The 24,203-nt window shown below is 33.5% G+C and overlaps 1 protein-coding gene across 2 annotated transcripts in view; it reads right to left on the bottom strand.

Annotated features, from left to right (window-relative positions):
- sowah (ankyrin repeat domain family member sosondowah) overlaps nucleotides 1–24,203 on the bottom strand; it is a 174,903-nt gene that overhangs the window by 41,896 nt on the left and 108,804 nt on the right. The window contains exon 5 of one of the 2 annotated variants that reach the window (XM_088277617.1): nucleotides 15,022–15,231. The exons of the other annotated variant lie outside the window; for it this stretch is intronic. Within the exon in view, the coding sequence (XP_088133743.1) occupies nucleotides 15,130–15,231 (102 nt within the window). The 3' untranslated portion in view covers nucleotides 15,022–15,129. Of the gene's footprint in view, nucleotides 1–15,021; nucleotides 15,232–24,203 lie in introns of those variants that run through there. 2 annotated transcript variants of the gene reach the window in all.

The following is a 24,203-nucleotide window of genomic DNA, read 5'->3' as shown; positions in this document are numbered from 1 at the left end:
AATAAATTATTTCATTTCGAAAGATGTAGTTGGCAAAATAAGGATGAAAGTAGACTGAATGCGGTTGAAATGAGTTCTCTGAGACGAATGTGCGGCGAAAAGTCGAACGAGAGATGTTCGAATGATGATATAAAGAAAAAATGCAATCCTGAGATAAGCATTATTGATAAAATTAAGAAAGGTGATTTTAGATGCTAAAGGCATGTGAATCGAATGAGTGAAGAAAGAGTAGTAAAACAAGTTTATGGTTGGTAATAGAAGCAGAGGAAGACCGATTGGCATGATTAAGTGATTCAAACAATTGAAAGTGGTCAGGTCGGGAGTCGGAATTATCGGCGGGTTTGTATGAGGAGATGCATGAATGTGGAAGAGGCAAAGATTGTTTGCAAAGACTTTTGGTGTGGCGTTCTATCCTCTCTACTAATCACTGCAGGAGACGGTTTCATGTTTAGTTAGTTAGCTTGTTAGTTTATTATTTGATCGGTTGCAGACATGAATGGATGCGTTTTTAATCAACGCATACCGAATAGTATTTTTTTATTATATTTAAATTGGTCAGCAGTATGAGGTCCAACGTGTATTATATTTATAAAGTTTGCCGGTTGGATCTCGATTCGACCAACAGGTGCAGCCTGAAAAGGGTCCAAGTTATTAATAAAGTTAAAGGTTAATAAAAAGCGCACTATTACGGGACCCAAAGATTACAATCGCCGATCGTTTATACGAAAAGGTTTGAGGAAGACAATCTAAACAGGTTATCTTGTTACGCCTTGGGGTCAGATCAGCGGACCACAAACACGCTATTACGGCGTATTAATAAAGATTCCGTCATTATTTCCAAGAAAAAAATGCTTATAATATTTGAGATTGATTTTTTTTCTACATTTTTAATTCGTGTTATGCTTAGTAAATACCACTATTTCTAAAAAATATATTGTGACACGTGTTTTGATGCATTCCGCATCATTTTCAAACACCGCATGTGGAGCTAATTCTAAATTTTAAAAATGTATTTTAATAATAGTAGTTTGATAGTTAATTTTACAAGGTAAAACTTAAATAAAAATGGACAGATTTTACACAAAGTGACTGCCGAATCAATTAATTAAATGTTTTTTTTTCCGAATAAAAAATACATGAAGTTCCACGATTATTGCGTTAAGTATTGTTTTACTTTATGTCCGCCTCCGTAGTGCAATAGTCAGCACACTCGGCTACCGTACTGGAGGTCTCGAGTTCGATTTCCAGAAGAGGGGTCAAATACATGATGAATGAATAAAGTGATTTTTCAGTCTATTCATTCAATTTAACATGAAGCGGAGGGATGCTTGCCTTTTTATATGGAATTTGCACGATTTTTTACCTCGCTTATGACATTCAAGGTATATAAATTGTCAAGTGGATTTTTTTCTTATTTATTCAGCTACTTTTTTGTTTTGTCTGCGTTGGGATCTGGATGGATAAAATAGTGTAGGCCAATATGGAACTTTTCAGCATTTGCTTTTACTGGGAGGAGACCACGGAAAACTTCTAAGGAGAAGCCGGCCTGTCGACTGTCGTCAGATTTGATCACCTTTTTTTTGAGATGGGAATTGCGTTTATTATTTACCTTGCTTATTATGTACAAGATTTATAGATCATTTAGTGGATTTTTGTTTCTTCTAACGAAATAAAGATGTTTTATTTGATTCTGTGATGGGAACAGGAGGGATAATCTAGTATGGGCTGATCACTTTTCCTTCATACGATCAAGATAATACTGCGTTTAGATGAAACAGTGCCCTATGCACCATTGGGTGCGTATAAGGGTATAAAGAAGAATATTAAGTGAATATATTAAAAATAAGTATTTTTTAGTTACGAAATATTGTTTTATTAGTTGTGCATCAAGACAGTCGTAGGCGCCAAGGTATCGTTAGTCGCGAATGTGCATCACCAATAAACATTGCGAGGGAGGAACACCCGCGAGCAGACAAAGATGAGATTCTGTCGCCTTCACGGGCTGCTGGTCGTGGAGACGAGAGTTCAGGAACCTCCATCGCGACGACTCGGAGGAAGCCCACGTCTGCAGCTCGCCAATCTGCCGGCGGAAGCGTTTCCGGCCTTCCGACCTCTGCACAACTGTATTCGAATGCATTCGGCAACGAATTAAATTGGTCATAAAAGAGACTCGTCATGATTTATGCGCGTTGCGCAAATAATGCGATTCTCTCGGCTCAATTAAAGGCTGATTCGGTCAAATAAAATCTGGCAATTAAGATGTAATATTTTCTTGATAAATTCGTATTCGAATTTAAACATAATGGACGGTTGTAATTAATAAAAATACGTGATCAGTTCCGCCAGTATAAGAAGGTGTACATTATAAAACGGGATATATTGGATGCGAAATTTGCTCGAATCATTATTTTACTTTATTAAGAAGAGCGAACAGCAAGCGAGAGTTCAGGATTACCTGAACATGAAATCGTAAACCCGCACGTATAGCAAAGTTAATTAGATGAGAGAAAATATAGTTTGCGAATTTTACTGCAAGAAACCGTAGAAACAAAAAAATATTGATATCTCAATAGAGTCATAGAACTTCATAGAAGTTATGAGTTATGACAAGTTATAATCAAGTCAAGTTCATATACCTTTTTTAATAAACTTTTTGGTCTATGTTGAGCTATAAATAATGTGTTGAGTTATCAATAATTAAACTTAGTGAACTTAGTAGTAACCCAAATGAACGGAAGCATGGAGTTGGCAAAAGAAGGATGAAAATATACTAAATGCAGTCGAAATACGATCTCTTTCGATCACTATTGTGAGGCAAAACAATGTTTAATATTAGTTCGAATGGCAATTTAAGGAAAGAATGTAAAGCTGGGATTAACATTATCTTTAAAATTAAGAAATGAGTTTTGAGATGGTTTGGACATGTAGAACAAATGAGTGAGGAAAAAACAAAAAAAAATTAAGAGGTCAATGTAGTTGGAAAAACGAGCAGAGTAAGACCGAGAAAAAGTTGTCAAACACTTAAAAGTGGCCGGGTCAAGAGTAAAAATAAACGGTGGTATTATGAGGAAACACATGAATTTGGAAGAGGCGACGGAATATTTGCAAAGATAGAGTGGTGTAGCGTTCTATTCTCTCTGCCTACCCCTGCGGTGAAGCGGCCGATAAGTTAGTTAGTTTAAACTTAGTATACATATACAAAGTTTTGGACACGCTAAAACTAATCAAGTATTGTTCAATTACAATGTAGTCGTTATATCGATTAGTCCGTATAAAAAAAAACGCAATAAGTACTTAAAATAAAATATGAAACAATTTCTGTGATTTGTACAGGTGAAAATCGCTATTGGTTTGGTATTCAAGTAACTTAAAATTACTTAAAAGCGCATTTTAATATAAACGTATTGTATAAATATAATAAACGGTACTGTTCTCGCAGAATATAAAATCTCTTATAGTTTTGAACCTAACCTTTTAGGTGTTTTTAACAAAAAACTTGTGTTTATATTAATTTAACATAATAGAAAAGCAATATATAAATGTATTATAAGGAGTTATTGGCAAAACAAAGGGACGCTCGTGTGACTAGGCAGATATTTTAATGAGAAAAAAATATTCAAACGGATATTAAAACAGTATAGATTAATTAACAAGATATAAACTTGAATAAAAATATGCAGGACAATCAAAAACATTGGATACGGACGTATCTACCGTGTGCATTTGTCGAATAAAGGGCTTCACCAAATTATTGCACTCATTATTATTCCACGAACAAGAGAGTTTTTACTTTAACCTAAAATAATAACCGGTCCAACAAGTTGAATTTTTAAAAATAAATATGTATTCGATTGATCAGAAAATCAGTTAATATCTACATTTCGGATATGAAAATATTGTAGTTTAGTAAGGATAATCTAGGTTGGTACATTAATTAAGTGCTACAATAATAAAAAATACGATTGTATTATATAATATATTTGTATTTTTTATTAGAAAACTATTACACACACACACACACACATAAGACTTATATTATCCACTGACACTTCGTGATGGAATTGAATTTTTAATATATTATTAGATTAAAACCAATATTTTTAGCTTTTCCACTTTATTTTTATTTGACCAGCAACCGGGTTTCGTCGTTACCGACATCATACCGACATCAGATTCTCTGGCGCTGTCCTAGCTGCCGGTCCTGTTTTTATCCCGCTCCGGAAAAAAAATCATTTGTTCTGGAGTCTCTGGTTCTTTTAATTTATATTTTACATAATAATTTTCTTTATAACAAAAAACTGTGTTTTGTGAAGAATTATCGAAAATATTAACTTTATCTTTGTCAATATTCAACAAACGTGTTAAAAGTGCGTTCGATGGTTATGCGATTCCCAGACCCGAGCCGGAGACACCACGTGTGACCAGTAATTTGACGCTCGACGGACCCAAAGGAAAGTAATCCATCAATATAACTTTTATTACTGTTTTGTCCAAAAATGAACAATGCTTTGACTTTATTTTGTCCATGCCATTTAAGTAAATTGCTTAAAACGTCGGGATATGTGTATGGAGGATAGTAAATCTAGGATTGTTTACACAGTAGAGAACCTTCTACAGTTTCAGAATCACACCGCAATTAATACATTTAATAGAAGTAACATACTTAAACATAATTTAAATTCAAATAATCTTTATCAGGAAAGATACATCCGGAAAAAAAGATACAGAGGATGTCGCGGAGGCAGAAAGCATAAAGATCTACCGGAAATCTTAGATACTGTAGGCATTGAAAGTCAAGGAAATGCGAAGCCAAATAGGCATGTAGGTAAAGCATATCCAGTCTCGATTGGTACATGGAACGCTCGCTCAATTAATAATAAGATCGATGACATCTGTGATATAGTAGCGGACTATAAAATAGATGTTTTGGCTATTACTGAAACGTGGCATGAAGATAGCAACTCTGTCACCATTAAACAGCTCCGTAGCAGAGGTTTTAATATTATTGAGCGGGCGCGCAGGTCCGAAGATTGTAAAAAACGTGACGACCTTTCGTGGACAAATCATGGCGGAATAGTTATACTTACAAACAATAATTTTAAACTAATGAATATAAGACTACCTTTGTTCTCGAGTTTCGAATCCATTTGTTGCAGAATAACAGTAGGAAGTAAAAATTTTACTCTCATAACAATTTATCGGCCCGGCTCTAAGGCACCGACTACTAAATTTTTTTCAGAAATAAAATCCTTGTTAGAATGGGCGGTTACTCGCACAGAATTATTAATTATAACTGGAGATATAAATATTCGTTTCGACCGTGAAACAGATTCAGCGACCAAACGCTTTAATGTACTTCTGAGTGATTTTGATTGTCTTCAAGAAGTAAATACCTCAACTCATAACGCAGGAGGTATATTGGATGTTATAATACGACGCAAATGTGATGAACATATTGCAGTCAATGTAACAGACATCGGACTGTCAGATCACAAACTAGTACATGGCGAAATCAATATCGGCAAACCCACCCCTATCTACAGATCCTTCACATCACGGTCGTGGAGGAAACTAGATATTAATCAATTTAAGACCGATATCTCGAACTCCTTAATTGGTCTGGATACTGATCGTAGTTCCAAGAATGTCGACCAGCTGGCTGATTTGTACAATGGTGTACTTTTCAGCTTGATAGACAAACATGCGCCTTTAACCACGAAAACCGTTCGTAAAAGGAAATCAGATGCATGGTTTGACGAGGAATGTCGACATGGAAAACAAAAACTACGGCGTTTTGAGCGTAAATATAGAAAGACGCTATTAGTTTCAGATCGCTTAAAGTGGCTCGAAGCACAAACCACTAATAGATTTTTGATTCAATCAAAACAATCTGCATATTGGTGTTCGAGAATTAGAGAACATAGGTCGTCTCCGAAACTCCTGTGGCAAAGTCTGCAATCTGTCCGCGGAGATTGTGAACTTAAAATCAACACACAAGCCACTGCTTCCGAATTCGCTATTTTTTTCAAAAATAAAATCGAAAATATTCGGAAAGCAACATCATTGGTTAAAAATCCAACAATTTCCTGTAATGCCTTGCAGTATCTGAAATTTTTCGAGTCCACAAATATAAGTGAGGTAACAAAACTTATTAATGCTTTGCCCAATAAACAGTGTTTACTGGACCCACTACCGACATGGCTTTTGAAAGAATGTGTTAACGAGATTGCTCCATTTATAAGAGATCTTATAAACATGTCTCTGGAGAAAAGCATTGTTCCAAGGGCCATGAAAAAGGCAAACGTTACACCACTAATAAAAAATTCTCAGATGGACTCCGAGGACCTTTCAAGCTACCGCCCAATTTCCAACCTTCCTGTCATATCAAAAATAATAGAGAAAATTGTTGCCCATAGACTGACAACGTATGTTGAAAATAGCAAGTTGTTTTCAGAGAGGCAATCGGCATACAGGCGATACCACTCTACAGAGACAGGCGTAGTGAGGGTACTGTCTGATATAATAACTGCTGTGGATGCTGGTGACCTTGTTTTGGTTTCCTTTTTGGATATGAGTGCTGCTTTCGACACGGTTGATCACAATATTCTGCTGGAACGCTTGAGGAAGACATACGGCATCTGTGATAAAGCACTTGCATGGTTTTGCTCATACCTTCGAGAACGTGAATATTCAGTCATTTTTCAAAAAGTTAAATCCCCTTATCATTCCGTCTCTACTGGTGTACCCCAGGGATCAGTCCTAGGTCCTCTTCTATACCTTCTATATACGAAAGACATAGAAAATATTATAAAGTCACACGGATTGTGGTCTCACTGCTATGCGGATGACACTCAAATTTATTTTTATTGTAGGCCGGAGGAAAAATATAAACTTGTTGACTCTATTAATAAGTGCATTGAGAGAATAGGAGAATGGATGGCTGAAAACAGATTGACGTTAAACCCGTCCAAAACGGAACATCTCTGGATAGCCACACCTAAACGACAGAATTTGATTGATAACACGACACCACTCAATCCAAAGAGTACAACTACACCGGCCGTCAAACTGCTCGGCGTGTTCTTAGATTCTGATCTCTCCCTTGAGACTCAAATTAGCAAAACAACAAGTACATGTTTTTATCAGCTAAGGCAAATTAAAAGCATTCGCAAGAATCTGCCAGTTGATGCTGCCCGTCAATTAATAAATGCGTTTGTAATATCGAGAGTAGATTATTGTAACGGTATATACACGGGTCTACCAAACAATAAAATGACTCGACTGCAATCAGTGTTAAACGCAGCTGCGAGACTAATTTTTGGAATTTCTAAATTCAGTCACATCACCCCACTACTTCACAAACTCCACTGGTTACGCTTTCCCGAAAGGGTTGAGTATAAACTCTGCCTACTCATGTATAAATCAATACACAATATGGCTCCAGAGTATCTTAAGGAGCTGTGTATTCCAGATGAATTGGTTGATAGACGTCTCACGCTTCGATCGGCTACAACATCTGCAATGGGCAAAGTTATCTTACCAGCTCGCAACCAACGCACTAAATTTGGCGAGCGTGCCTTTGCTGTTGCAGGACCGACGGCGTGGAATGCTCTTCCACCAATGGTTAGAAATAGTGAGAGTGAGATGATCTTTAGAAAAAGACTAAAAACACATTTGTTTGCTAAATCATTTCCACCATAATATTTTCCCCAATTCATTCACAGTGAAGCGCCCTTGAGGTATTTTTTTACGAAAATGGCGCTATATAAGTTATCCAATTTTATTATTATTATTATTATTATTATCATCAGACTGGTTACCGACATCATCGTCGTCGTTACCGACATCACCAGTCTGAGGATGTCGGTAACGACGAAACCCGGTCGCTGGTCAAATAAAAATAAAGTGGAAAAGCTAAAAATATTGGTTTTAATCTAATAATATACACATATATACATCACAGTCAACATGTTTGAACAATATTAATAGGCGTATCATAAATTTTATTTCAGTATTTTTAAAACGAATAATTCCTGCAGGGTGTAACAGACATCAATAGCAAGGTGTCGGAAAGGCAATTGAGACGCTAGAAGAAGAATAAATTTTAATCAGTGCATGGACCTAACAATATATGCATACATACATACATAAACAGTAATGGCCAAATGTATTAGGCACCCCCTACAGAATTGGTTTATGTCTTTAAATATGAATTCTTGCAATCTTTTCGGATTGTATCGTATTATGATGGATTTTACCTACTCCTTATTACCTGCTATATGTGAAACATTGCTCTCCAGTTATTTTAATCAGTCAAAAAGTGCATTTTTTTGTACTTTTCATTTAAACCTTCATTATTTTATATTAAAATGCCAAACAAAACGAGATTTGAGTGAAACTGAGCGGTCTCAAATAATTTTATTGAATTCAGAAGGGTTCTATTGTATGTAAGTATATGTAATGGCGTTTCTGTTAAGCTACCGTGCTGGGGGTCCCGGGTTTGATTTCCAGGGGATTGGTGATTATACACTCTAATATATATTTAATATCACCCTGGACTGGTCCCTGAAGGATCACCTAGCCTTCATGTAAGTAACGATCAAAATAACAATGCGTCAATACGACGTACTGCCCTATGCACCATTGGGTGCGGATCAGGGGTTAGAAGAATATATACACGCATGTGTGTGTGTGTGTGCGTGTGCGATTGCACGTTTAAATGAGGAGCAATGGTTGGATATAAACTCTGGAAAGTGGACATGGCATCGGTGCCATCCATCACTATTTAAACCCTAGCAGGTCTCCTAGCGGATGTAGCGACCAAAAAACAAACAAAAACACGCGTAGCCAAACGAAACCTGATAAATAATAATGGGCCATGATTAAAATTTTAAGGAATTAATATGTACACGATGTTTATCATAACGTGGAAGAAGACATTTTCACGGACAGCGATTTACATTTTGGGCAATTTGAATACTATTAGTGTATGCGTGTTTTCTCATACGATTGAATCGTAATACAAAGAACGTATCCTTTGTAGTGTTTTGTAATAAGGCGATTTTATTCAAATGCAATAGTAATGATGACTTGATGATCGTTTAAAGAAATATTTATTAGTTATGCTAATATTGAACACGCGTAGACAAGTTGTTTCTTACTCGCATCAAACGAGAAACGTTTGAAGAGCGTTACAATACTATTGAATTGCCACTTAATAGTGTTTTTTTTTTTTGCTGAAGATATGAAATTAAATTCGCATTATTGACCTAGAAATTCCAAAATAGATTAGAAAATAAATTTAAGAATAAGTTGTGCCAACTTCATGATAATAAATGTTTTATGTTTTTAATTATATTTCAACGAATGTATGAGGATGTGGTAAAAATTTAAGTTCTCAGAAAACAAAATAAAACGACTTTAATTTTTAAAAAATGCTGATAGTATAACAATATTTTTAAAACGAAAATATGAAAGTTCAAATTGCAAATTTGTTAAAGAACAGGTATTTGTATAAATCATTTAAACAATTAATTAATTTCCAGAAAAAATCATTAAAGCTACAAATAAATTAATTTCATTTCCAGAAAATAAAATTTCAGATATTTTTTCTGGTTCGCTACAAAGGGTTATTTAAGGAATATGAAATACGGTTGCAAGAAATTTTTCTCTCATTTTATATTTATTAAGACTCGTATTTTTTGCATCAATATACCCGTAAAATAAATTTGAAACGTGGTAAAAAATAAGAATCAAATCTGCGTTCTTTTGTATTACCATTAATTGGATATAAGTACCATATTGTAAAAATAAATTTCGTAAAATATTAAATTTCATTATAATTAGCTTTTAAGAGCAATGCGAAAAAATCCCACTAAAACATTTTGTGACGTGGGATAACGTCAGTAAAATCAATGTCTGAACTTGCGCATCCCAAGCGTTCGCGAACAAGTAACGCTCCGACTCGCTCCTAGCAGAAAGTTCATATAAAATTCATCCGCTCCGAGCGTGCAACAGTTTGGCAGCGATTCATGCGTACTGAGGAGTACGCGTATGCGAGTCAGCTGGAAGCATGGAGACGTTCAAGAAACGGAGGTATCATGTTCGCGACGTAGTGGACTAATGTTTGAATTGGAGAATTCACAGCAAAGGTATAAAGTTGGTGTCATGCCCGGTTCCAGATTGGGAGTACGATTTAGATTTATTACATAATCTACGTTTGTTTTTTGATCGCCAATGATAAGGGGAGCATTAAGCTCATTAAATAATAATATTATTACCGTTCACGCTACATAAAACTCCTAGTGTTTTGTATGACGCGTGGTTCAAAATTTAACGATTAATTTATTCAAGCTATTTAATGATATTACGTTTAATGGAAGACAGGCAGGCATTATCCGATATACTAATTAAGTTAATTATTATACTGTTGTTATGCTATTGAGAATGTTCTAAATTACAAACATAAAAAAACGACAATCAACGTGTTCCCACTTCATTATGGTAAGATTTAAAAAATAATAATAGGTGTAATATAACGGAAAGTACACAAATACTAAGTAGTAATAAAAAGACCCTCAGTATATTATACCAAATCTACACATATAATGTAAATTAACAGGGACATTAAATTAATTATATATATATATTTATATATATATATATATATATATATATATATATATATATATATATATATATATATATATATATATATATATATATATATATATATATATATATATATATAGGTTTACTTTATATATCATGATAAAAAGTGAGAACACAATGCTGTATTACTTAACAATATTTTGATAATTTTGTAAGTGTCTTTATAAAATGAATTCGAAATAAGCTTACGATTCTAAGTAACCTACTAACTTAGCTGCTAAGTACTAGTAACCTAGTTGTAATATTGATCTGACGAATCACATAGCAAATTATGGTACATTTCTTATTAAATATAAAAATAAAAACATGTAATACTCACGCCCTGTTAGTCAATGAACGACGATCCCATCCACGAGTCGGGAAAAAACATCACCGATGACAGAAATGGTGACATCCAAATAGGAACCGAGAAAAAAAGGATTGAAAAATACAAGTTAATTATAAATATATGTGATACACATGATATATATGATACGTGAACACATAAAAAATAAGAGTTGCAAATAAAATAATGACACATATGACAGCAAAAAAAGTCTGGTTTAGCTATTTTTCGTGGGTATATCATCATTATATTATGTCAATTTTAGAAGCGTTTGCATACATTAAAAAAAATTAACTTTCTCCAATTTCTAACCAAAGTTAAGCATTACAAAGCTTGTTAGTAAGTGTATCTAGTATATTATTAGTATGTTTAACTGTCGAGACTTACAATTAGACATAGATTTATGTTCTTTGTACAGCGCCCTCGAAGTGACAATTAAACAAAAATTGCAAAGACATCATTATATAATCATTAAATACTATAATTAGTCTACAAGGAAAATGTTGAATGAATAAATTAACAAGGTATCGGAAGGGTTTGCTAGTAAAAAGTAGTAACTGATAACATTTTACTAATTGGATTTTAACGAGGCATTTTGAATTGAAATTAATATACAGACAGTAATATTACATTAGTAAGTAGTACATATTTGATAACTTGACAGTTGAAACCTAGCCATTATTTGATAATAAGAATATTAATCATGGACGATTTACATAGCACCATTTTCGTAAAATAATACCAAGATTTTACGCACTTCGACAGTTTTCCCTTAGCTCCAACTGTCATGTTGGTGCCCAAAATCAACCGAAGTCAATAGAAGACAGTAAAATCAACAGGCAAAATTAAAGCAGCGAATCTGGTAACTGCACTATAGTAAAACATATATTTTTTATTCTGCAAATGTTTTTAGTAATCCCAAGATATTCATTGCATTAGTCGCTAAAATTGGTCGCAAAATAAGTACAAAAACGCATCTTGAAAAATGTAAAAAAGGGAAAACGTAGATGAATAATGTATAAACAAACATGAAAAACGCAACAGAAAAAAAGAATCATCAAAGCATAATCAACTAGTTAAAGCAAAAATAAAAACACACAAACTAAAATAACAGAAAAAATAAAAGAGAATTACAAATTGTTACCATCATAATGTAAATGGAAACATGCTTTATTGAGCTTTTTCCATTATGCATCATATAACATATGTAATTAAATGAGATAAAATTTAATAACCATTGGGTTTTAGTTTTTTTTGTTGGTAAAATCAATCCTTATATTTGTAAAATTTGTTAAAATGATGGCATTTCTTGACAAGATCGATACATTTTTAGACTCTAAAAATATATATTTGGTCCATATCTGTCGAATATTTTTAACAAGACATATATATTCAGTATTTAGCATATTCTTTATTGGGAGATTCCTTTCGAAGAATATCTCTATATTCTTCGAAAGTCGATTTTTTTACTGTCCAAAGTAGAAATATAGACAGGCTGATAATATCTTTTGTACGGAGTTTAAAACACACTCATTATTAAAAAGGAATTAGCCGGACCAGCCCCCTTCGAGGTGCTGTTGTCGGTGGTGTTAATTACTTTTTATTTATTCTTCACCTCGATAATGTTTGATAATGGCTACACGCTTCTATCTGGGTAGGATTTGAAATAATGAATTAGATAACGAATTATTATCATAGTACATAAAAAAAAGTACAGTATTTCAATACTAATTGTTTACCTAATTTTTTTATTTCTGATCGATATTTTAACAATAACTCTTCAATTTTTCTTGTAATTTAACTTAAATTGTTTAAAGGAAAAGGTTAATATTAAGGACAGTCCATCTAATTAATGATTTCGAGAATAATCGATTAATTTTGCACAAAATACATGTATTTGGTTACAATTTCCATTGACGTATCCCTCATTAGGATTTCCCATAACAAAGATACATTTTACAATTCTTGGATATTTAAGGAATTAATTTTTAGACTTTGATTTCTAAACATATGTTGATTAAGAACAAAATGAAAGTCTGGGTACGTACAGGGCTTTTTAACATGTCATGCCGGTTAAGAGATCACCTTAGATTGACAACCACATTACTCAAATTTTCGGAACTCCTAGATATATACGATCAATCTCATGACACAGTACATATGAGTTGGCAACAGTTATCTATGTTGAATTGAGAAAGATTTTATTTAGCAAAGGCCATTTCATATTCTTAAGTCATTAATTGTGGTCTAGGGTCATGCAATCGTGGATGAAGTGGTAAAATGAACTACGATGTTTCAATTTGCCTATACTTTTCATTTATTCGTAGCTCTTTCATACAATGTTTCATCATTTTATGACATTGTGTATAAGCAGATTAAAGAGCTTTTTCACGTAGTCAAAGTAAGTAAGACTTAATGCAGTAAGTGTTTGTTTCTAAGTAGTTGATCATGCGGTTCTATAAGTGTTTTCGTGCGGTGTTATGGCTCTAAAAGAAAGTGCAGTGCATTATGGAAATATGTAGAGCCTTAAACTATCGCGCATCGCCTCCCGTAGGCAAAATGCATCGGCCGATGGATACATTTAGCAATAAAAACACATTTCTAACTGCCAATTTACAAAACAAATGTTTTTAACGACCATACAAAGTGCATCAATTTTCCCATAGCTACGTTAAAATTTTATCGAAGAGTTAAAAAAAGTATGCAAATGAATGAATGCAGATGTGTTTTTAATTGCTTCGTATGTTGCACGCCCACAACTTTATAGTTTATCGCTCTCATATTGTAAATGTGTGCTGTAGGTATGCTGTACACGCGAATGGTATGTGTGTACGTGAAGAGTGATTTACCGCGAAAGCCGTGTATGTGTAGTACATACATGCATACGAGTACTGTCATCATAACACAATAACGAAGATAAATACATTTTACAGGGACACGGGCATGGACATACACAAACGACCCCTACTCATCCCTTTTTAACCGATTCTATTGAAACAATAAAAACAAAATGTCTAAAACTTAACTTTAGTGTTTTAGTGGTTAGATTAAAATTACTAATTAACAACCATCACGCCGCTTCCCCGCAGGGGAAGGATCAGAGAATCGAACGCCACACCAGTCTGTCTTTGCAAACATTCTTCGCCTCTTCAACATTCATGCATCTCCTCATACATACCCGACCGCTTTCACCGAAGTATTTGACAAACTTGATTGTGTCAAGTTTCCGGTCAGTCTCCACCTTAATAGTGATGCAGGTACGTTGTTCGCATCAGCCTTAATATTGCATTTAAGACGAAATACGACTATAAAATCAAGATTCTTTAAACCAATCGCATAAAATCAGTACGCGACCGGCCGCGCTAGGGGCTGCATGTGCTTCCGCGAGCAAATTTATTTTAGAATATATATTGTAACTTGATTTTTTTTCAAGAATAAAGGTATATGAAAAAAAAATCATATTTTTAAACTCTTTTTTTGATAATTATTTTTTTTCAAAACCATATAAGTACATTCATTTCCAAGAAAAACTTGTTTTTCACTACAAAAACGGTGTTTTAAGCAAAAATCTCAATTACGTCAAATGTTACCAGGGTTTAGAAATTTCATTTTGAAAATCATTTATTAAGAAAGAAAGCCATTATTGCTGTAAAAACATAATTGAATAAATTATTCCTCATCATCAAATCCTTATCTGCACTCCAATGGTGCAAAGGGCACTGCATCATAAACATGCAGAGTTATCTTGATCATTAAGACATGAAGGAAAGGTGATCAGCCCTCTGTTTTAGTTAGTAGTCCAGGGTAATATTAAATAAATATTAGAGTAAAAATCACTTATATTTCTTTGAACCCCCCCCCCTGGGAATCGAACCCGGGACCTTCAGAACGGTAGCCGAGCGTGCTGACCATTACACTACGGAAGCGCCCTTGAGGTATTTTTTACGAAAATGGCGCTATATACATAAGTTATCCAAATTTATTATTATTATTACGGAGGCAGAGAATAAATAAATAGAGGTGAATTTATTTTTTTGTCGTATAATGGTTTAGGTTACAATGATTAAAGAAAACACTTCGTTTTTTACCACTTGAAACAATAAATAAAATGGTTTAGGTTGTTTGTGCTGTGTTCATGTTACGATTTGTATTTTATTTTTCAACGTTTTCCGTTTAGCTATTTCAAAACATGAATGTGTTGTCCTTGTGGCTCTCAGACTCACCGTTGCTGGATCCTGGAGATCAAGATGTACATGAAACAAAGAAAAATACAACGAATTAGTCAAAACGTAATGGAAATTTTAAAATAAATACAAATTTACAACATTTTGAGTGTGTCCAAATACTTGTTCACACGTCTGGATTATCTCCAATTAGAGGAGTTATTTTTCATATTATTTTTTAACATCTCAACAAAGATGAAAAAGAATATGAAAGTCTAGGCATTACGGGGCTTACGACCGTCACAGGTTGGTTAAAGTGATCACTTTACACACGTGTAACATTCACCAATTCTACCCATGATTGACAACTACACTAATAAAATTCTTGGAAGTTCTATATACATATATATATACTTATAATCCAATTTCGAAACATGTTCTTGAATCACTAGAATTTCATTAGAGACACGTATTGGTGAGATAAAAAGAAGCTTTTTACTGAGCAGAAACCCTTTCATTTGTATGTGAGGTCGAAATCCTGGATTACAATCACATACATATCGCCTATGACGGTCGTAAGCCCTGTAATGCCCAGACTTCCATATTCTTCTTAATCTTTGTTGCGATGTTAAAAAAATGAATACAAATTTATATTATCAATAGCAAAATATAAAATAATGTTAAAAAAATATATTGCGCCGACTTGAAGATGTTTACCAACTGCCCGAGAATTTCCCATGCGCTATCTTACGAGATATATTTACGATCATCTCATGCATATAATATACGTAGAAGTATAATACATTATATTGTACACCATACGAAGTGGAGAACGTTATGCACACTGCAAAAACATGATTCCCATTTAGTTTGAGCGTCGCTGCATATAAGATATGGTCTACGTGAAGTAGACATTCGTACAATCTGAGATATATTTATCCATACATTTAGGACATTCTGATACAAACGATTAAAAAATACTGTTAAAATGGTCTGTGTAGGTTTGTAAATTTCAAATAGGCCATAACGAAGTAAAATGAACTACCGAAAAGTTAAATATTAAACATTTATAATGGATCAAACACGTAGACACAAAGTCTCTCATGAAAACAATAATAATTATTAAACATTTATATGGACATATGGCCTCTCATGAAAACAATAATATTTATTAAACATTTATATAGACATATAGTCTCTCATGAAAACAATAATAATTATTAAACATTTATATAGACATATTATAGTCTCTCATGAAAACAATAATAATTATTAAACATTTATAATGGATCAAACATGTAGACATATAGTCTCTAATGAAAACAATAATAATTATTGATCTCATTGTGTCCAGTCTTTAGTAACTAATAATCATCATCAAACATTAATTTAAAAAATAAAGATATACAACTAAAACCTCTACGTAAAATGATTAATTAAAAACGACGAGGACCGTATTAAAAAACCAGAATGACGTTATTCTACAATGGTATACTTATGAATATAAAATCAAATTTCGGATAAGAAATTGTACTCAATAAAAATATACGGGGTGACTGAGTATGTTAGAGCTCATCTGGTCATTCTCAAGGGAACATTAGCAGTTTACAACTACAGTATTTACTCAATGAATTAGGGCCACCCATTATTTTTTTGAATACTCTGAAATCTTTTGGATTATTATATTTATTTTACATAAATACTTTAAGTTTTCTATTGACATCTAATATCATGTATATTACCTTCAATAATATGTAAAATATACCTGGATTATTTAAGCCTTTACAAAATTTAAAACCCTTTTTCTGAGAAAGGTCCCTAATTAGCACAGGTAGACAGATAGTTGAAAGTTCAAAAATTAGTCCTATCTTATTTATTAGTGAAGTTTCTTGAGTTCTGGTTATTGTTTTGTTCAGAGAGGTTATATAGTTATCGTGTCTTGTGAAAAAAACTTAATTTTTAATTTTAGTTCATAAAGTATAATTTTTTTTTGTAAACACAAGTGTTTTTTTTGAAAAAGACAAAATGGGAAAAAGTAAAGACATTTCTGAGGAAAAAAAGTCTAGTGTTATAGTGCTACTGAAATTAGGAATACTATCTAATAGAGAAATTTCAAAAAAAGAAAACGTTTCTCATCAAACAGTGGACAGAATTTCAAAATCAATAAAAAATCAGTCACCCGCCTCCAGCAATCGGCGAAAGAACTGTCGTAGGATTAGAAAATCAACACCGAGGACTGATCGAAAAATCGTTCAAAGTGCGTTAAAAAACCGTAGTGCATCAGTTAAAACATTAAAAATAAAATTGGAAGAAGAGGGTATAAATATATCGGTATCAACACTGAGGCGACGTCTTTACGAAGTAAATCTGAAATGCAGGCGCCCTGTAAAAGTACCAAAATTGACACCACGAATGAAAGCGGATAGATTAAAATGGGCCAGGCTACATCGAAATTACTCGGTAGATGATTGGAAAAAGGTATTTATTTAAATTGAATTTTCAACATATCATTTTAGTAAATAAACTTATATATTTGAATTAAACTTAAATTTTCATTATTTTTCAGGTCATCTTTAGTGATGAGTGCCGGTTAGAAGCCGTGACAGAGAGCCGTCGATTCGTCAGGAGAGCACCAATGGAACGTTACAATGAGGCCTGTGTGGTAAAAGTTATCAAACACCCCCCTGCAACAATGATATGGTCATGTATTATTAACAATTTACCTGGGCCGTTGTTTTTCGTGGAAGGAACAATGAACCAAAATTCCTATAAGCAGGTCCTCGAACGAATTTTATTGCCCTTCTACCATACACTCGACCCAACAGAAGGTCCATACACCTTCATGCAGGATGGGGCACCTTGCCACCGGGCTAAATCAATAATAAAAATTTTGTCTAACAAAAATCTGCCTTTGCTCCCCTGGCCTGGAAATTCTCCGGACCTTAATCCTATAGAAAACGTATGGAGCATGTTAAAAAATAAGGTTTACTCATTTCCAAATCCGACAGTAGACTGTCAAAAAAAAAATATTCAAAAAAATTGGTCAGAAGACGAAGAAATAAAAAACATAATAAAACAGTGCATTTTAAGTATGCCAAAAAGAATTGAGGCAGTTATTTCTGCCAAAGGTGGAAATACTAAATACTAACTATATTTATATGAAAATATATGCATAATTTAAGCGTAATAAAGTGTTCATGTGTAAATAAAATTCAATGTTGTTTTATTTAAGGTTTTCTCTGAGTTATTCCTGTTTGAATTGAGAAATTGCGTGAAATTCTGCGTGGCCCTAATTCATTAAGTAGATACTGTAGATATTAATATTATACAAGATATTACTTATTATTTTTTTAATATCTCATCAAAGATGAAGAAGAATATGGAAGTCTGGGCATTTACAGGGTTGACGACCGTCATAGGCCCAGACTTCCTTATCTTCTTCATCTTTGATGAGATATCTAAAAATAATGTGAAAAATAACTCCTATAACTGGAGATAATCCAGATTTGTGAACAAGTATTTGGACATACTCAAAATGTTGTAGATATTACTTGTTGATATTCTCCTTTCTCACATATAAATACTGTCCTTCAGCCTGAGCTCTTTCACTAATAGCAGATGCATCTCAACAAACATGTTCCCTTCTATATGCATTTAGAGTCACAGCGCAGCACTGATCATCCTTTCTCCGTATAATCAGGATCCATTTGGTGAAGAAGCCAGAAGAAGAAGGCTAGAGCTGGCAGAGAGTCGAATACAACGTTGAGATGTCCAAGGGACGTAATGATGGAACGAACGAACCCGGATCGGATATTAGAAATGCGTGCTATTGCAGAAAAGAGTGTATGCCAAATTGGCAAGTATGAAATATTTGCGGCTAGACTAATTGCGGGAAGGGAAAACTGTCGATAGACAATGCAACTCGGATATGCAAATTTGCATGGGTAATAACACCCAGTGCAGATGAGCAGGCATACTAACAAGAAGTGAAATTGGCGAAGCATTCAAGTGGCTGCCAGCGAACGGCGCAGGCGCCATGCCACAATGCGTGTGATGTCTCACGCAATGCGAGCAAACAATACAAACTAGTTCTTCATTATAAAGATACATGTTAGTAATTAAATTTTCTGTCCCACCTTTAGAGTAAAAGGACGTTACTAGTCAAATGTATCCACTATAGAAAAAAATAATTATACGGTAGCATCTCTTGTTTCATAGTAAGTATGCAGGTATTTCCCGCGGCAACGTCAAATGCGAGTAATTTTCATTCGGTCGGCGTAATGACACCTACAGTTCAAGGGATACAACGCAAACACAGAACTTAATCATCGGCCGACCACCGGAGAGTTCACACGTCTCTTCACGCCCGATTTTTTAAAATACTGTATATTGCATATTTTTTATTTTTTTTTAATAAATATATTTTTTTAACTCCATACCTTTCAATAACTCCATACCTTTCAAAACCATAGAATTATTTCGAAGGAATTTTTTTTTCAACGCAAAAACGGTGTTTTGAGAAAAAAAAATCAATTACTAAAATTTTATCTGGGTTTAGAGAAAATTAAGTTGCGACTTAACGAATACTGGGCCTTAACCATTGGCAACATGGTCACCAATAGCACCGGATAAGACAAAGATACGAGAATATTATTACATTTCGTCATGTACGATGCAACACTTTCTCATGCTTACAACATTTTTCTTATTGTCTTAGAATTAAACTTAGGATTAAAGTGGAAACGGTCATTTTGTAGGCATTCGAATTACCTGCTCATTATCAAGGTTCAATGAAAACGGCTACATTTATACCAGATACACACTTATATTATGTTTCTACGGCTATTTTGAACATACTGAGCTTTCGCATGTGTTTACTAAAGAATTCCGTTCAAAATTAATATTGCTCATGTACCTAAAAACAATAAACAATGTTTTCACAATATACGAATGATTTATGAAGTCTCCTGGAGACGATCAAGATATTGACACTGTTTACTTCACTTCCACATCACTGATGCGCCATCAATGAGGATCATTAACATAAAATAGACGTTATGTTGATAAAACAAAATTGACAATTGTGTTGATCGTCTCCACGGGGCTTGATAGCCATGTTGAAAAATAATTATATTGTACAATAATATGACACAGATTATATCTAAAATAGTACTTATATCAATTACGTTTATCTTATACTTATATATCTATTTTTATTAACGCTAGTAGTTAAATTATATACATCTACATTACAAATTTCATGAATGTCATTAGGCATACATTTAATAAATAAAAAAATATCAAAAAATGGTTAATTTCCTCTTCGGCAAGTACTTACGACTTTTATAATGTTTTCTCCCAAAATTGGCAGAAACGATATTCTGGTGAGAGAGGTTCGATATATTTAATTATTCCAAATTACGGGTTCATCCGGGTAAAAGTACTAGCAGGATATAAAATTCGCATGATAATAAATTACCCATTTTTTAAGTTATATGTACACTTAAATATATTTTTTTATAAACGCCGAATCTTTACAAATTGAACAGATAAGATGATTATACTCATAGAGCTTTATTGAATAAGTATTTCTCCTTGCTAACGGTTAACAGTTGGGTGTCGGATCTGACGCCATTTATCCATCTTCCTCGTTATTACTCAACCCTTGGCGGTAAAACTAACAATGAACACATTTTATTGAATGGATACAAATTATAACTCGAACCTTCTAATCGAGATGCCGCCACCTGTGCAGTGTGGTAGTTACCTTAGTACTAATCGGTACTTATATTGGTCATATTGGATCTATTTAAAGAGCTTTCTACATTTGCAGTATGCAAAAAAAACATACACTTCAATGTTTGCGTGTAGCGGACGAATCAATCTTTGTTATCACTTATTTATTAACAGCTAACAAAAGAAAATATAGGGTTACCAAAAAATAAGTACAGGCGGCCGTCGATTTTCGCACATTGTAATTTCGAGCGATTCACTATTCCGAGCATTTTTAAAAAGTTTTGGCGATGAGGCATTGTGCGCGAATGCAATATGGCGTTTTTATTGAAATAATGTACAAAAAAATTATGCAAATTAGCCCTTAACAAAATTGTATAAAGTTGCGCCTAAATCGAAAAGGTCAACATAACCGGGTGCATTTTAAATATAGTTCAAAGCAATGGTTTACCCTTTAAACTAATACCAAACTACTTTAAATTGTTCGTATTATATGAATTAGTTGGCTAGGCTATGTCTCCCGAGAAGCTTAATTAAGCTTGTCTCTTTTACAAAGCATCTGGTTCCGCCGCTCAGGACATCCACTGCTGATAGATCGTTGGCAATTCTCGCTTAACAATCGGGACACGGACCTGACTTCGGAGGATATAAGGAGCTGGCAGTCGACGCAAGAGTCTGAAGGCAGTTTTTGACTCCATATGCTCCACATAAAGACTGGATATGGATGAACATTATTCGCTCCTTCCACATTTAATCATTTCCTCAAACAAACCTTGAATTATTCTGGCTCCAGACCTATCCACGCCCGAATATTTGAAATTATCTTTTTTTGAAACATTCCTTCGACGATAGTTTAGTTCTATTAACACTCTCTTTATGCATCGTTCACATTGTATAATACGCCTTAAGAACTCTATTTCATGACTACCGGTTTCGTATTAACCATTCCAACATCAGTTCTAATGTAAACTTCATTTGACCTGATGATGAAATGGATATTCCAAAACCGGTAGTCATGAAGTAGCGTTTTTAAGTTGGATTACACAAAGTGAACGATGAATGATAAGGAGAGTGTTATATTACCATACCAAAAAATCAACAATGCTTTTGAAATACAAAAAAATACTACTTTGGATTTTGCGATAAAATCATAAATGAAATAACATCGTGTAATTTTTTTATAAGCCGTATATGTAAAACAAATAAATAACTATTTTAATTACAAAAATTCAATCCGCCACTCGAAAATGCGCATTTACTAGACTCTAATCACAAAGCCACGATTAATTGAAAAACGTTTGAATGATTAATTCTCATTCATATTCACAAGTAGGCAGTATTGAGGAATCGAAAAGGAATCATTGAGTTGCAAAATCAAGATAGTTAGTTAGAAAAGTCGTCAAACCTGTTAAATTAACCATTAAAGCAAGCATCGCCATGTTGATTACATTTAGAATACCACATTTATTTAATAACGAATATTCCAAATTAACCAGTGTTTTTTTAAGGTACATACCGGAAATGAAAATTGATGAACTTATTGGTTGACATCGTAAATATGCATAGGGAAGTCAATGCTATAGATAAATTAAATTAAAAGATAAGCAAAAAAAATAAGACCAATAAGAAATAAATATAACCATATATTAAATTAATGATACCATTTTTGCGATTTATTTTATTTATTTTAACTTCATGTACAGATAAAGAAATATATGTACATTGGTGGACTAATTGCTATGATGGAATATCTTCCAACCAACCAAAATTTCGGCACGATTTCGAGATTTCGATTACAATCCAGTCGGACATGCGTCGTGACGTAGTTGGCTAGACTATTTTATAAAATTAAACAATTTTGTTATAACCACTTTTTTATTATTAGCACACTTTAACCTACGGTTTTGACAAGAACCTTGTCGTCATCAGGTTTTATTAAGTTCTAAAATATTAAAAACAATAAAATACTCATAATTAATTACAATCCCTTACCAAAAACTTCCACACACTCCGTAAAAAATCCTAAATGTTATTTTCAAGGTAAGACAATTAACTGCAAAACTAACGTAGGTATTGGGTTCCATTTATGCTGATTGTAAAATGACTTCAAAATTAGTTGGTTTGTTTATGTTTGTGGAACAATAATATAATTCCAGAGACAACAAGAAGACCAGCATCACCCCCCGCCATCTGCAGTTTACCATCCACAATGACGGGAGCTCAAAAAGCTGCTCTCCGGCGTTACCATTGAGAAGCATCAAAAAGCTGCTCTTCGGCGTTACCATTGAGAAGCTCGGAGAAGCATCCTGCCCAACATCTTGGCCATGCTCCAGCCCAAGAAAACCGAGAAGACCCTATAAAAGCGCCCTTGAGGTAGTATTTTACGAAAATGGCGCTACATAAATTAACTAACTAACTAACTAACCATCACGCAGCTTCCCCGTAGGGGTAGGGAGAGAGAATAGAACGCCACACCACTCTGTCTTTGCAAACATTCTTCGCCTCTTCCACATTCATGCATCTCCTCATACATACCCGCCGATTATAACGACTCCTAACCTGACCACTTTCAAGTATTTGGCATACCTGATCGTGCCCAGCACACATAAATTATTTAAAACTATATTTATTATATAAATAAATAAATATACTGTATATATATATATATATATATATATATATATATATATATATATATATATATATATATATATATATATATATATATATATATATATATATATATATATATATATATATATATATATATATATATATATATATATATATATATATATATATATATATATATATATATATATATATATATATATATATATATATATATATAAGCCAAAAGAAAAATACTAAACAAAGTCTTCCTTTCTTAACATGGCTTACGAAAATATTATGATGGAAGTAATAAGTATGGGAGTGAAACCATTAATCACTACACCGATATTCCAAGAACTGAATCAAGAGACAGTCTAAGTACCTAGTTAGCAGTTACCCGAGGACACTAAGTGGAAAAGCAGCCGTAACTATTTAGGATGTCGAGTTCGAGTCATTAGCAACAATGAATCTTTCGTTAAGAATGATAAGGGGAAGAAATGTGAAGAGTTAAGACGCCTAGTTTAACTTTTGGAAAGGTATTTTAATTTATCAGAGTCAAGATGGAGATATTTAGGAATTTGTTATGTTTATATTGCCTCAAGTGTTTAAATGAGTGATGAGGGATATTTATGCTCTGCAGTATTTTTTTTAAATCATCACGGTTAAAGTTCTGATTGGCAGAACTGAAGGTTTAACTC

The sequence above is a fragment of the Brachycentrus maculatus genome, unplaced genomic scaffold, assembly GCF_059751285.1.
Source record: "Brachycentrus maculatus isolate JH-2025_06_01 unplaced genomic scaffold, ASM5975128v1 h1tg000048l, whole genome shotgun sequence".
Classification (NCBI taxonomy): Eukaryota; Metazoa; Arthropoda; class Insecta; order Trichoptera; family Brachycentridae; genus Brachycentrus; species Brachycentrus maculatus.
This window is presented reverse-complemented; position numbering and strand designations above follow the sequence as displayed.